This window comes from Barbus barbus (assembly GCF_936440315.1).
Source record: "Barbus barbus genome assembly, chromosome: 9".
Classification (NCBI taxonomy): domain Eukaryota; kingdom Metazoa; phylum Chordata; class Actinopteri; order Cypriniformes; family Cyprinidae; genus Barbus; species Barbus barbus.
The window spans coordinates 31,943,905-31,958,915 of NC_136737.1; the positions used below are offsets into that span (position 1 = coordinate 31,943,905).

Genomic DNA, 15,011 nt, shown 5'->3' on the forward strand with positions numbered 1-15,011 from the left:
CCTCGAGGACATTCCAAAACGCTTAACGCCGCACTAATTTAAAATTTATTTAAATTAGTGCTCACATGCTCTGATAATAAAAGCTTTGCAGGAGTATACATTATTTGGATAATTAGTTTTTAAAAAGTTATAAAAATAATATATTGATATTTAACATTAAGGAAACACTTTACAATAAGGTTCCATTAGTTAGTGTTAGTTAATGTAGCCTATTAACTAACATGAAAAATACATTTATTACAGCATTTATTCATTTTTCCTAATGTTAGTTTTATTTATATAGCGCCTTTCCAGAGCTCAAGGACACTTTAACATAAACATCAGAAATGTGAGAGTAACATCAAACAATAATACAGAAAGTAATCGAAAATCAGACATATAGAGTAATATACAGATTAGACAACATGAAACAGAATAACCAGGAATCAAAAGTATAGCATTCTGAAAACAAGTGAGTTTTAAGCAGCGATTTGAATTCAGACAGAGTTCAAGACAGACTGATCTGGGAAAAGAGTTCCATAATTTAGGGGCAAAAACACTGAATAATCTGCCCCCCACGGAAGAGAGGTGATACTGAGGGATGACGAGAAGGCGAGAATCAGAGAATGAACAAGGTGGAGAATAAGGAAGGAGCAGACTGCAAAGATAGTAAGGAGCCAGACCATGCAAAGCTTTAAAAGTAAGCAATAGAAAGTCGTGGCCTAATGGTTAGAGAGTCGGACTCGTAATCGAAAGGTCGCGGGTTCGAGTCCCCGGCCGGCAGGGATTGTAGGTGGGGGGAGTGAATGTCCAGCACTCTCTCCACCCTCAATACCACGACTGAGGTGCCCTTGAGCAAGGCATCGACCCCCCCCCCAACTGCTCCCCGGGCGCCGCAGCATAAATGGCTGCCCACTGCTCCGGGTGTGTGTTCACTGTGTGTGTGTGTGCATTTGTTCACTACTCACTGCTGTGTGTGTGCACTTGGATGGGTTAAACGCAGAGCACCAATTTCGAGTATGGGTCACCATACTTGACAATACGTCACAACTTTACTTTACTTTACTTAGAATTTTAAACTCGATACGATGGGCCACTGGTAGCCAATGCAGGTCAACTGGAATAGGGGTGATGTAGGCCGAACACTTCATGTGAGTGAGAATACGAGGGGCTGAGTTTTGAATATAATGTCATTTAGCAATGGAGGTAGCTGGCAAACCAATGAAAAGGGCATTACAGTAATCGAGACGAGATGAAACAAAAGCATGGATGAGAGTTCCTGCATCATTGGCACTAATGAAAGGACAATTCGTCGTAAATGAAAGAATGTTGATATGTAGTTGATATGTAGTTATTGTGTAAAAAACTTTTATTTTGGATGCAATTAATCATGATTAATCATTTGACAGCACTATTTTAAATATATTGATATAATTATTTAATTTTCATTATTAATGCATTAAATGAAAAATGCAAATAATTAAATAAATGGGTTAATTAAATGGTTAATTCATTACAATAAATAAAAAAATTTAACCATTAAACCTATCCCGTGACTTTGTCACTTTTTCCTTTGAACATTGTGAATAGCTCACATTTTTTGCTGCATTTGGCTTTCGTGAACATACCTGTTTTGACTTAAACAAATGGAAGGAGACAAACTGTAACTCTAAACTCTATTGTACAGGTCCTTTTCAAAAAATTAGCATATTGTGATAAAGTTCATTATTTTCTGTAATGTACTGATAAACATTAGACTTTCATATATTTTAGATTCATTACAACACAACTGAAGTAGTTCAAGCCTTTTATTGTTTTAATATTGATGATTTTGGCATACAGCTCATGAAAACCCAAAATTCCTATCTCAAAAAATTAGCATATTTCATCCGACCAATAAAAGAAAAGTGTTTTTAATACAAAAAAAGTCAACCTTCAAATAATTATGTTCAGTTATGCACTCAATACTTGGTCGGGAATCCTTTTGCAGAAATGACTGCTTCAATGCGGCGTGGCATGGAGGCAATCAGCCTGTGGCACTGCTGAGGTGTTATGGAGGCCCAGGATGCTTCGATAGCGGCCTTAAGCTCATCCAGAGTGTTGGGTCTTGCGTCTCTCAACTTTCTCTTCACAATATCCCACAGATTCTCTATGGGGTTCAGGTCAGGAGAGTTGGCAGGCCAATTGAGCACAGTAATACCATGGTCAGTAAACCATTTACCAGTGGTTTTGGCACCGTGAGCAGGTGCCAGGTCGTGCTGAAAAATGAAATCTTCATCTCCATAAAGCTTTTCAGCAGATGGAAGCATGAAGTGCTCCAAAATCTCCTGATAGCTAGCTGCATTGACCCTGCCCTTGATAAAACACAGTGGACCAACACCAGCATCACTGACTGTGGGTACTTGACACTGGACTTCAGGCATTTTGGCATTTCCCTCTCCCCAGTCTTCCTCCAGACTCTGGCACCTTGATTTCCGAATGACATGCAAAATTAGCTTTCATCCGAAAAAAGTACTTTGGACCACTGAGCAACAGTCCAGTGCTGCTTCTCTGTTCAAAAGTGGCTTGACCTGGGGAATGCGGCACCTGTAGCCCATTTCCTGCACACGCCTGTACACGGTGGCTCTGGATGTTTCTACTCCAGACTCAGTCCACTGCTTCCGCAGGTCCCCCAAGGTCTGGAATCGGTCCTTCTCCACAATCTTCCTCAGGGTCCGGTCACCTCTTCTCGTTGTGCTGCGTTTTCTGCCACACTTTTTCCTTCCCACAGACTTCCCACTGAGGTGCCTTGATACAGCACTCTGGGAACAGCCTGTTGGGTGCTGCCCCTTTAAGAACGTTGTTTCAGTAGGCTCATGTGATCGTTAGAAAAAAAAAAGGTCATGTTGTTCTCGTGTTGAAGCTTACTGAACTTCTATAACAATTCCAGATTGAATTCATAACTTAAACTATATTCCCAGCGTGGTGAGTAATTGTTGTTTTAGGTACAGATAGTTTCTGAGGTATTGCTATGTAGATTGCTATTTGCGATTAGCGCCTAAACGGTTAATATATATGCTTGTGTTTGCTGTTTGTGTAGACATATGTTGTTTATTATGCTGTTTAAATATTTGTGCAATATGTTGCATTTAGTTAGTAATGAAAGTATAACACTTTGACACGAGAGATTGTTCTAGAAATCCGTATATCACATGTGATAATGCTTAATTGTGATATGTGAAATATTACAAAATGTTAATTGTGAACTCTTTTGTGTTTTACAGTTTGACCACACACATACACGTATGCATGTATAAATGTATACAAATTCTAAACTACAAGTAAACAACAACAATGACCAAAACGGGTACAGTGTGAGTTCTGCACTAGTGGAATAAAGGACAAAATCAAGTTCCAAGTTAATGTTATCATTTTATGGGTAACATTAAAGTCAAACACGAGGAAGAAAGAAAATTAATAACAACATGGATCAAGAAACAGAAGAAAGTTCTACCCCAGATCAACAACAAAGGGGTCTCAAGCGTCAACGTGGAAGTGCAAAGGCTGCTGTGACACGCATGATGACACAGATTACAACCAATATGAACTGTAATCAGCCCAAAGAGGTAGAGATTAAACTTGCTGCTTTGGATGAGGCAGTTATACGGTTTCACGAGATTCATGACATGTATCATAAAACATTAGAAGATGATGATGACCTTGATGCTTCTAATGGCTATTTAACGTCAGTCCTGCGGGATGTGCAAGACTTTCAGCACACAGTCTTAACCTGGCTTGAAGACTTTAAGCCATCAATGGAATCGTTTGATGCATCAAACTTCCAAGAGGAACAGCAAATGCTTGATGAAGCTGATAAACCGCAAATGTCTCCTGTAGACCAATTATCTACCCAGTTGCAAGAGCTACAGAATTTAAGACAGAAAGAAAATAAGAAGTTCTCTGTGCTTTTAGCTCAACAAGAAGAACGTCTGCGTGCAGAGTTTAAACTACAACTTCAGCAAGCTAAATTTGAAATGGATGGACTAAAAGGCTTATTGGAACTCAAAGATGTGGAGATGGAGGAAAATCGACAGAAGGCTGAGTTAACAACAATAAACAAAGATTTCTCAACTCCTGTCTCAGGTAACCCATCCCTTAACTTTCGTCCATCACTCTCAGCAGTAAATGAGAATTCTTTATGTCAACTTCTAGAGCTGTCAAGGCAACAGTATCAGTCACACGTTGATTCCATGCACTTACCACCTGTTGACATCATCAAGTTCGATGGAGAACCCTTAAAGTACTGGCAGTTCATCAGATTATTCTCCTCAGTGATTGACAAAGAGACAGTGCCAGATCAAGAGAAACTCACTCGACTGCATCAGTACACTGTCGGCCAAGCTAGAGATGCCATCTCACATTGCTTGTACAACCCTGACTCTAGCCTGGGCTATGCAGAAGCCATGGCTATTCTGAAAAGACGTTTTGGCAATCCATATGCAATATCACAAGCATGGGTCGACAAGGTGCTCAATCACAAAGACATTAAAGACAACAAGCAGTTGCAAAGTTTTGCAGACATTCTGTGTAGCTGTCGAGACACTCTAAAGGCAATGAAGTGTGAGGATGAGCTGAATGGTGGGCGCACTTTGCTACAGATCGTGGAAAAGCTGCCTGAAGACATAAAGAAAAGATGGCTCACAATAAATTATGAGATTATCAAATCTGGATGTTTACCAAAGTTGGACGACGTAGTCAGTCTTGTTCAATCTGAAGCCGCTAAGAGAGCTGATCCTATCTTTGGGAATCTTCTTACTCCTGCCAATCGAAATTTTCCAGCGAGTTCTAAATCAAATGCTAAGTCAAGCTTCAATAAGAAAAGGCAGACATTTGCAACAGTGTCAGTTACTAATGAATCCACCACATCGTCCACACCAAAGGCAACATTAAGATTTAAGTGTCCAAAGTGCACTGACGGACACTTCCTGAACCAGTGTCAGGCCTTCAGAGCTTTGTCTGTTCATGAGCGTTTGGCCTTTGTTCAGCGAAAGCAACTCTGCTTGAACTGCTTTATGAAGGGTCATAGCAGCACAATCTGTTCTCGCAGCTGGGTATGCAAGGTGCCCGGATGTGGGAAGAAGCACAACAGTTGGCTACATTCTGCCATTGTAGCTTCTAACAACGACAAAGGCCAATCTACTAATCAAGCTACTGAAGATGAGCCAGCTGTCGACCCGCCACAAGCCATTCAAGCACATGCCACCAGAAAATGCATTGAAGTCAGTCAAAAGAAGATTGCACTTCCCATTCTGCCTGTAGTGGTTTCAGACAGACACAAACGATTCTCTATGAATGTCTTTGCTTTGCTTGACAGTGGCTCCAATGGGACCTTTGCTTCTAAGAAACTAGTTCACGCTCTTAAGCTAGAGTCACGTAAAATGAACATTAAACTGAACACTATGGAGACCAAAAATCTCAATGTAGTCACCCTAGCAGTGGATCTACAAGTTGAAGATGCCCAACAAAGGACCTCTTACCTGATGAAGGGAGTGCTCTGTCGGGATCACCTGAACATAAGTCTAGACAATCTAGTCACACAGCACGAGGTGTTCCAGTGGCCGCATCTGAAGGAAATTGCAGATGAAATCAGTTTACCTGATGTTGATCTAGCCGATGAAGTTCACCTGCTGATAGGTCTAGACCAACCAGATATACTTGCTCCACGTGAGACACGATGTGGTGAGTCAGGTGAGCCTTACGCAATTCTGACTGGCCTGGGGTGGACACTCCATGGACCAGTAGCTGACGGTTCAGCATCTATCTCTGCTAATTTCATTCAAGCTGACCACTCTCTACAACAAGCTGTTGAAAGATTTTGGAAACTGGATGATCCAGTGCATGTGAACAATGACTCATTGTCAGTAGTCGACGAGCAAGTTGTGGATCTATGGAACAAGCAATCAGTCAAAGAAGAAGGTCATTACACACTACCAATCCCTTTCAAAGAACATCCACCACGACTGCCTAATAACTACATAATGGCCAAACATCGATTAGACCTTCTTGGAAAGAGGCTAAAGAAAGATCTGACTTTGTGTCAGAAGTATACAGAAGGTATAAGAGACTCTTTGCTGAAAGGATATGCAGAAGAGGTCGTTGACATTAACAGAGAAGATGGTTGCGTGTGGTACCTGCCACATCATCCAGTGCTACATCCACGCAAGCCAGAGAAGGTTCGTATTGTCTTCGATTGTGCAGCACGGTACCAAGGTACTTCGTTGAATGATCATGTTCACCAAGGCCCAGACCTTACCAACAAGCTACTAGGAGTTCTTCTCAAGTTTAGGCAAGAACCCGTTGCTTTGAATGCGGACATCGAGAGCATGTTTTATCAAGTCCGAGTGCCATCTGATGAAAGAGATGTGCTTCGCTTCCTGTGGTGGGAAGATAACGACCCAGACAAACCACCTAAGCATTATCGTATGACGGCTCATCTGTTTGGAGGTGTCTGGAGTCCTAGTGCTGCCAATTTTGCCTTGCAACGAGTGGCGGAGGACAATCATGGAAACTTCTCGGATGACACGGTGGAAACGGTGAAGCGAAATTTCTACGTCGACGATTGCCTTAGGTCAGTACCAACGGAAGAGGCCGCCATTAAACTTGCTTCCGAACTCCGGGAACTGCTGATCTGTGGAGGCTTTAGATTAACCAAGTGGTTAAGCAATTCTAAGGAAGTGATGAAATCAATACCAGCTGATGACTGGGCAAAATCATTACATGAGGTAAACCTTGACCAAGAGGATTTGCCATTTGAACGAACACTGGGTGTCCTTTGGGATGTAGAACGAGATTGCTTCACATTTGATGTCAAGTCAGTGGACAAGCCTGTAACAAAGAGAGGAGTATTGAGCACTACCAGTTCCATCTATGATCCTTTAGGATTCGCAAGCCCTTCCGTGCTCAAAGCTAAAGCAATCTTTCAAGAGTTGTGCCGCATGAAAGTCGACTGGGACGAGGAGTTACCGGTGGACATAGCAGCACAATGGCACAGATGGTTGAACGACTTGCCTCTGTTGTCAGCACTGACAATTCCAAGATGCCTTAGACCAACATCCACTAGTTGTTTGTTACCAACCCAGCTCCATCACTTTTCCGATGCTTCCGAATTGGCTTATGGTGCTGTTTCTTACATCAGGATTGGTAACACCTGCAGGCTGGTGATGTCAAAGGCCAGACTTGCTCCAATCAAGCCAGTTAGTATACCACGACTGGAGCTACTAGCAGCAGTAGTTGCTACAGAGCTGGATCAGCATATCAAGCGCCACTTGGAGATTCCAATTGAAAGGACTTTCTTTTGGACAGACAGTACTATCGTACTTCAGTACATCAACAACAAGCATTGTCGTTTCAAGACGTTCGTCGCTAACCGTATTTCAAAAATACATGAGCGTTCAGAACCATGCCAGTGGAAACACATTGACTCTGCTTCGAACCCTGCGGATGATGTCTCTCGAGGAATGAATATGGGAGAGATTTTGTTGAGTAAACAATGGGTGTCTGGTCCGCACTTTCTACAACTTGAGGAGGAACACTGGCCTGCTCAACCTATCATAAATGATTTGCCACAGGAAGCAGAGATCAAACGAACCAAAGAAGTCTATGCAGCTAGCATAAACCCAAACCACGTGATGAAAAATGCAGTGGACAGACTACTGGAACGATACTCCAGTTGGCATCGATTGAAAAGGGCTACTGCTATCATGTTGCGTGTCAAGGCTTTGTTATGTAAGAAAGCATGTGTGCATCTTTCTGACCCCATCACTGTTTGTGAGCTCCAACAAGCAGAGTTAGCCATTCTCAACTACATACAAATGGCATCTTTTGGATCTTCTCAAGCCAAACCCAGTTCCCTTCTCAAGCTTAAACCCTTTGAGGATGAAAACAACCAACTCCGTGTGGGAGGCAGACTAACAAATGCCCCAATTCCCTTTGAGGCTAAACATCCCGTGATCCTACCTAACAATCATCACGTCACCCAGCTGATTATCAGTCACTACCATCTTCGCTTGGGTCATGCAGGTCCAGAGCGGGTACTTGCAGAAATTCGTCAACGTTTCTGGATACTAAAGGGACGTGTTGTCATCAACCGAACTCTCAAGTCATGTCTACAGTGTCGTAAGTTAAGAGCTAAGCCACAAACCCAGCAAATGGCAGACTTACCTGATTCTAGAGTGACTCCAGGTGAGCCTCCATTCACTCGTGTAGGCATAGACTACTTCGGGCCATTCTTGGTTAAGAAGGCACGTAGTGAGCTCAAGAGGTACGGATGTTTGTTTACATGTCTCACTACGAGAGCCATCCACTTGGAAGTTGCGCACACCCTTGATACAGACTCCTTCATCAATGCCTTACAGCGATTTATTGCTAGAAGAGGCCCACCCGCGGAAATACGATCGGATAATGGGACTAATTTCGTCGGTGGGTTACGAGAGTTGCGGAAAGCCATCAGTGAATGGAATCAACAAAAGATTTCCGATTACCTGCTGCAGAACAATGTAAAATGGATCTTCAATCCACCTGCCGCCTCCCACATGGGTGGTGTTTGGGAGCGACAAATTCGCACCGTTCGTTCCATTCTAAACACTGTCCTATTGCAGCAGGCACCAGATGACGAGGGTCTGACCACACTGTTTTGTTGTGTTGAGTCTATTGTCAATGGTAGACCAATCACTAAACTCTCAGACGACCCATCAGATCCTCTACCACTCACCCCAAATCATCTGTTGTTACTCCGTTCCGGTCCAACTCTACCCCCAGGAGCCTTCGTGAAACAAGACCTTTACCGACGCAGATGGCGCCAGGTACAATATCTTGCAGATGTCTTCTGGTGCAGATGGCTCAAGGAGTATTTACCTGCATTGCAACAACGCCAAAAATGGCTACAACCGAAGCGGAATCTTCAAATAGGAGATCTCGTGATCATTCTGCATGAAAATACACCACGCAATCATTGGCCGTTAGGTCTGATTACTCAAGTCTATCCAGGTGCAGATGGACTGGTGCGTACTGTGGAAGTGAAAACACAGACGGGAGTCTTCAAACGTCCTGCAGACAAAATCTGCCTCCTGGAAACCAGTCTTCCCAGTTGACTCTTCTCAGTTAAATTAGCTTAATTCAGACATCACCCTTCCTTTGTTTGAATGACCTGTTTGGGTCATTGGGGGCCGGGATGTTGGGTGCTGCCCCTTTAAGAACGTTGTTTCAGTAGGCTCATGTGATCGTTAGAAAAAAAAAAGGTCATGTTGTTCTCGTGTTGAAGCTTACTGAACTTCTATAACAATTCCAGATTGAATTCATAACTTAAACTATATTCCCAGCGTGGTGAGTAATTGTTGTTTTAGGTACAGATAGTTTCTGAGGTATTGCTATGTAGATTGCTATTTGCGATTAGCGCCTAAACGGTTAATATATATGCTTGTGTTTGCTGTTTGTGTAGACATATGTTGTTTATTATGCTGTTTAAATATTTGTGCAATATGTTGCATTTAGTTAGTAATGAAAGTATAACACTTTGACACGAGAGATTGTTCTAGAAATCCGTATATCACATGTGATAATGCTTAATTGTGATATGTGAAATATTACAAAATGTTAATTGTGAACTCTTTTGTGTTTTACAGTTTGACCACACACATACACGTATGCATGTATAAATGTATACAAATTCTAAACTACAAGTAAACAACAACAATGACCAAAACGGGTACAGTGTGAGTTCTGCACTAGTGGAATAAAGGACAAAATCAAGTTCCAAGTTAATGTTATCATTTTATGGGTAACACAGCCTATTCGTTCAGAAATTTCTTTCTGTGTCTTACCCTCTTGCTTGAGGGTGTCAATGATGGCTTTCTGGACAGCAGTCAGGTCGGCAGTCTTACCCATGATTGCGGTTTTGAGTAATGAACCAGGCTGGGAGTTTTTAAAAGCCTCAGGAATCTTTTGCAGATGTTTAGAGTTAATTAGTTTATTCAGATGATTAGGTTAATAGCTCGTTTAGAGAACCTTTTCATGATATGCTAATTTTTTGAGATAGGAATTTTGGGTTTTCATGAGCTGTATGCCAAAATCATCAATATTAAAACAATAAAAGGCTTGAACTACTTCAGTTGTGTTGTAATGAATCTAAAATATATGAAAGTCTAATGTTTATCAGTACATTACAGAAAATAATGAACTTTATCACAATATGCTAATTTTTTTAAAAGGACCTGTATATTTCAGATGTATCACATCCCACAACCTTGTCATCTGCAGAGAGACACTGCCACTCAATCAAAGCAAAATGATGGAGGCCCTAAAGGCATCAGAAGTCAGAAAGAGCTTTTATTGACAAGCCAGACTTTTTTTTTCCAAAACTTCCTATTGAGAATTAACAGAGGTTTAGATGTTGATGTTTTATTGAAATTATTCAAGTTTGACTTCACCGTTGTGGAGATAAGTGTTTGCTTTAGTTGGGCTTCTGACCCGTCACTTTTTAACAATGTTTTAGTTCTGTGGTTGGTGTAATTATGTGTTTGTAAAGCACATTTGTTATAGCGAAACCTGCAAGAAAAACTTTGATCTGGTGAAGTGGTATTTCTGCTGATGATGGTCTTATTATATAGTGGCGTAACTCACTAACCTCGTCAAAAACGTCTAATATCCAAACATGTGACATTTATTAATTTAGTTTTGTTGTAGTTTTACAATTTTATTGCTTGAAATATGGCCATGCTTTGATATTCTGAACGTTTGTAAGTCGTTTTGAAAAAATCATTTAGACAAGAGCATGTAGAGTCGCAGACATCAATAATCTGCATATGAACCTCAGCAATGGTGACAATCTACAAAATATTCAGATCAGCTCTGATCATTACAAAATAAGCTTTTTGTTGATTGTCACCATTGTTGAGATTCTTGATGTTTCTGTGAATCGAAACACGTCCATTCAGGAAAATTTCTATATAATGATAAAATATCTGACTCTCATACAGGACTGCTATATATATATATATGTATAAAAAAACTAAAAGCTAACATATATGGAGTCAATACTCATTTGATCAGGCTACTATTTGATGATTGACTCATCACCAATAAGTAACCAGGTTTGTCTGATCAGATCTTTTTCCTACAATTTATGCTGTAACAGATGAGCTTTAGAAAAACAAAGATACAGCAGTCAGATAAAAGCTGATATCATAAAGTGACGAGTCAGAAGCCCAACTAAAGCAAATGCTTATCTCCACAACGGTGATTTCAAACTTTATTATTTTCAATAAAACATTAACATCTAAATGTCTGTTAATTCTCAATAAGAAGTGTTGTATGAATTAAATAAAGTCAGACGGGTTTGTAATAAGAGAAGATCTGTTAGTGTTTCATGTTATGTGCCAGTTATATGCTGCCAGTCATGTGATGTTTAATTAATTAAGTAGTTAATTAGTTCATTTTACAGTGAAGGTGTTTGATTGTAATAATTTATGAAATGCCTGTAAATGAACAGTGTTGTCAGCTTGTTTAAATAAGCAGATTTTACTTTAATTTGAAGGTTTTTGTTTGGCACCCTGTGCTGCCAGTCATTTGACCGTTTTTTATCTTTTGTTTTTCAGTGCAGGTGTTTGATCAGAATAATTCAGGAAATACCTGTAAAATAACAGTGTTTGTCAGATTATTTAAATAAGGAGATTTTACTTTCATTTTATGGTTTTTGTTCAGCAGCTGTTGCTGCCAGTCATTTGACCATTTTATCATCTAACGGTTTTGTTATTGTTATTATTTACAGATTATTTTTGTAATTTTACATGCATTTACATGACAATGTACTGTGTAAAAATACAGTAGTTTTTCTGTGTTAAAAATGTGAATTCTTGTAATTTGTCATTTATGCCATAATCCTTAAAATAACAGCCAAGTAGTTAATTCAGAGATAATTTTACAGAGTTGTGACTGCAATTCAAAATAAAAGAAAACAACCTGAGAAAATCACAGTTATTTTCCGTAAAATTACGATTTTGTTTTTACAGTGTGTATAAATTAATAAATGACAACTGACTTTGAATATGAATAAATACACGAAGTAAAACACAAAATAAAAACATGACTCCATTGTGAAAACGGCCCAACAAAGGTTTTACTTCCTTCGCCAGCTGAGGAAGTTCAACCTGCCACAGGAGCTGCTGAAACAGTTCTACTCTGCCATCATTGAGTCTGTTTTGTGCACTTCATTAACTGTCTGGTTTGGTTCAGCAACAAAATCAGGGATCAGAAGACTACAGAGAACGGTTCGGACTGCTGAAAGGATAATTGGTGCTCCCCTGCCCACCCTTCAAGAACTGTATACATCCAGAGTGAGGAAAAGGGCTCATAAAAATAAATCTGGATCCCTCACATCCAAGCCATCTCTTTTTTGAACTTTCACCATCTGGCCGGCACTTCAGAGCACCAAATACCAGGACAGTAAGGCACAAGAACAGTTTCTTTCCCCACACTGTAAAATAAAATTGTAATTTTACGGAAAATAACTGTAATTTTCTCAGGTTGTTTTCTTTTATTTTGAATTGCAGTCACAACTCTGTAAAATTATCTCTGAATTAACTACTTGGCTGTTATTTTAAGGATCATGGCATAAATGACAAATTAAAATAATTCACATTTTTAAAACAGAAAAACTACTGTATTTTTATACAGTACATTTTCTGTTTTCTTAAATTACGAACAAATACATGTAAAATTACAAAAATAATCTGTAAATAATAACAATAACAAAACCGTTAGATGATAAAATGGTCAAATGACTGGCAGCAACAGATGCTGAACAAAAACCATAAAATGAAAGTAAAATCACATGACTGGCAGCAACATAACATGAAACACTAACAGATCTTCTCTTATTACAAACCAGTCTGACTTTATTTAATTCATACAACACTTCTTATTGAGAATTAACAGACATTTAGATGTTAATGTTTTATTGAAAATAATAAAGTTTGAAATCACCGTTGTGGAGATAAGCATTTGCTTTAGTTGGGCTTCTGACTCGTCACTTTATGATATCAGCTTTTATCTGACTGCTGTATCTTTGTTTTTCTAAAGCTCATCTGTTACAGCATAAATTGCAGGAAAAAGATCTGATCAGACAAACCTGGTTACTTATTGGTGATGAGTCATTCATCGTATAGTAGTCTGATCAAATGAGTATTGACTCCATATATGTTAGCTTTTAGTTTTTTTATACATATATATATATATAGCAGTCCTGTATGACAGTCAGATATTTTATCATTATATAGAAATTTTCCTGAATGGAGGTTTTTCGATTCACGGAAACATCAAGAATCTTAGCAATGGTGACAATCAACAAAAAGCTTATTTTGTAATGATCAGAGCTGATCTGAATATTTTGTAGATTGTCACCATTGCTGAGGTTCATATGCAGATTATTGATGTCTGCGACTCTACATGCTCTTGTCTAAATGATTTTTTTCAAAATGACTTACAAACGTTCAGAATATCAAAGCATGGCCATATTTCAAGCAATAAAATTGTAAAACTACAACAAAACTAAATTAATGAATGTCGCATGTTTGGATATTAGACATTTTTGACGAGGTTAGTGAGTTACGCCACTATATAATAAGACCATCAGCAGCAGAAATACCACTTCACCAGATCAAAGTTTTTCTTGCAGGTTTCGCTATAACAAATGTGCTTTACAAACACATAATTACACCAACCACAGAACAAAAACATTGTTAAAAAGTAACGGGTCAGAAGCCCAACTAAAGCAAACACTTATCTCCACAACGGTGAAGTCAAACTTGAATAATTTCAATAAAACATCCACATCTAAACCTCTGTTAATTCTCAATAGGAAGTTTTGGAAAAAAAAAAAAAGTCTGGCTTGTAATAAGTGAAGCTGCTGAGATCTAGACAGATCTGTTAGTGTTTAATGTTCTTTTGGGATTTAAAGTGTTTCTGTTGTCTGTGTTTTGTGGGTCACCATTGTGCTGAAGAGTAGAGTCTGTGCTTCAGTCCAGGAGAAGACCAAGACATTTTGATGTTATGCAGAATGTCATCATGGCCTCTTACTATAAGTGAGGCTGTGCAACCATATAAAGCAGCACCACAAACACAAGCCATCAAAAGGGGGGGTCCAAGCTCTGCACATATCCATATTCCCCCTAAGCCTTCATATGTAAAGGCAAATCCCTTATAGCACAGAGCCAACAAAACAATGAGCTCAGCAAAGAATCTGCTATGTCACTAGAGGATGATCAAGTTTAGGGATCCTTTCAAGGAATGACATTGCATTTTCAGTTTCCGTTCCTGCTGGCTATAAGGCCTATTAGACTACAACAGATGAGCAGCATTTATTCAGCGTAACTGTGAGAATAATTGTGCACGTGTTCGTATTTCATTCATTGAATTGGGTACGTTTGATTTGATACAAGATTTAGATTTGAGTAAATTATTTTGAATATGCCCCATTATTTTCCAAACAGGAACATGGCAGGAGTGGAATGGATGTGTCCGGCTCCCGTCTGGTGTTATACCATGTGTTTGTGTTGATGTCAAAAGCAACGTATACCCTGTTTTGTAATGGTTTAAAAGCCGTCTATATCCTTTGCATTGATGTTTTCATTTTAAAAAAGGGATCTCAGTTTGTGTTGTGTCAGATCAAGTAAGTGTCCTTTAGATTAGAAATCATTAATGGGTCATGAGTGTCACCTAGTGGCTTCTGTTGAAACCGTGGCTAAAAGTTTTATAGAAACTGAAAGCGGCCCAAAAATGAATTTAAATTTATTGATATAATTATTTGACTTTATTTTTAATGTGTTAAATAAATAAATGGGTTAGTTAAATGGTTCATTTAAAAATAATAAAAAAACTGCCACTCAATCGCACCAAAATGATGGAGGCCTCAAAGGCATCATAGAGGATTGTGAAGATATGACATTCTGACATTTGAATGAATAATGTTCATATATGCAATGGCGTTAAGGTTGTATTTA

General features: G+C 39.3%; 2 protein-coding genes across 2 annotated transcripts in view; one reads left to right on the forward strand and one right to left on the reverse strand.

The window, feature by feature from the left end:
• Window positions 1-15,011, reverse strand: part of rbbp9 (retinoblastoma binding protein 9) — a 211,477-nt gene that overhangs the window by 14,590 nt on the left and 181,876 nt on the right. The gene's annotated exons all lie outside the window — the stretch shown is intronic.
• On the forward strand, window positions 3,423-9,690 carry LOC306875489 (uncharacterized protein). Its single transcript, XM_079426107.1, has 2 exons — window positions 3,423-4,101; window positions 9,639-9,690. The coding sequence occupies exons 1-2, from the start codon at window positions 3,444-3,446 to the stop codon at window positions 9,641-9,643; spliced, it is 663 nt and encodes a 220-aa protein (XP_079282233.1). The 5' UTR covers window positions 3,423-3,443; the 3' UTR covers window positions 9,644-9,690.

Excerpts from the sequence above, each read along its gene's own strand:
- LOC306875489 (XM_079426107.1), top strand. The coding sequence starts at position 3,444 with ATGGATCAAGAAACAGAAGAAAGTTCTACCCCAGATCAACAACAAAGG.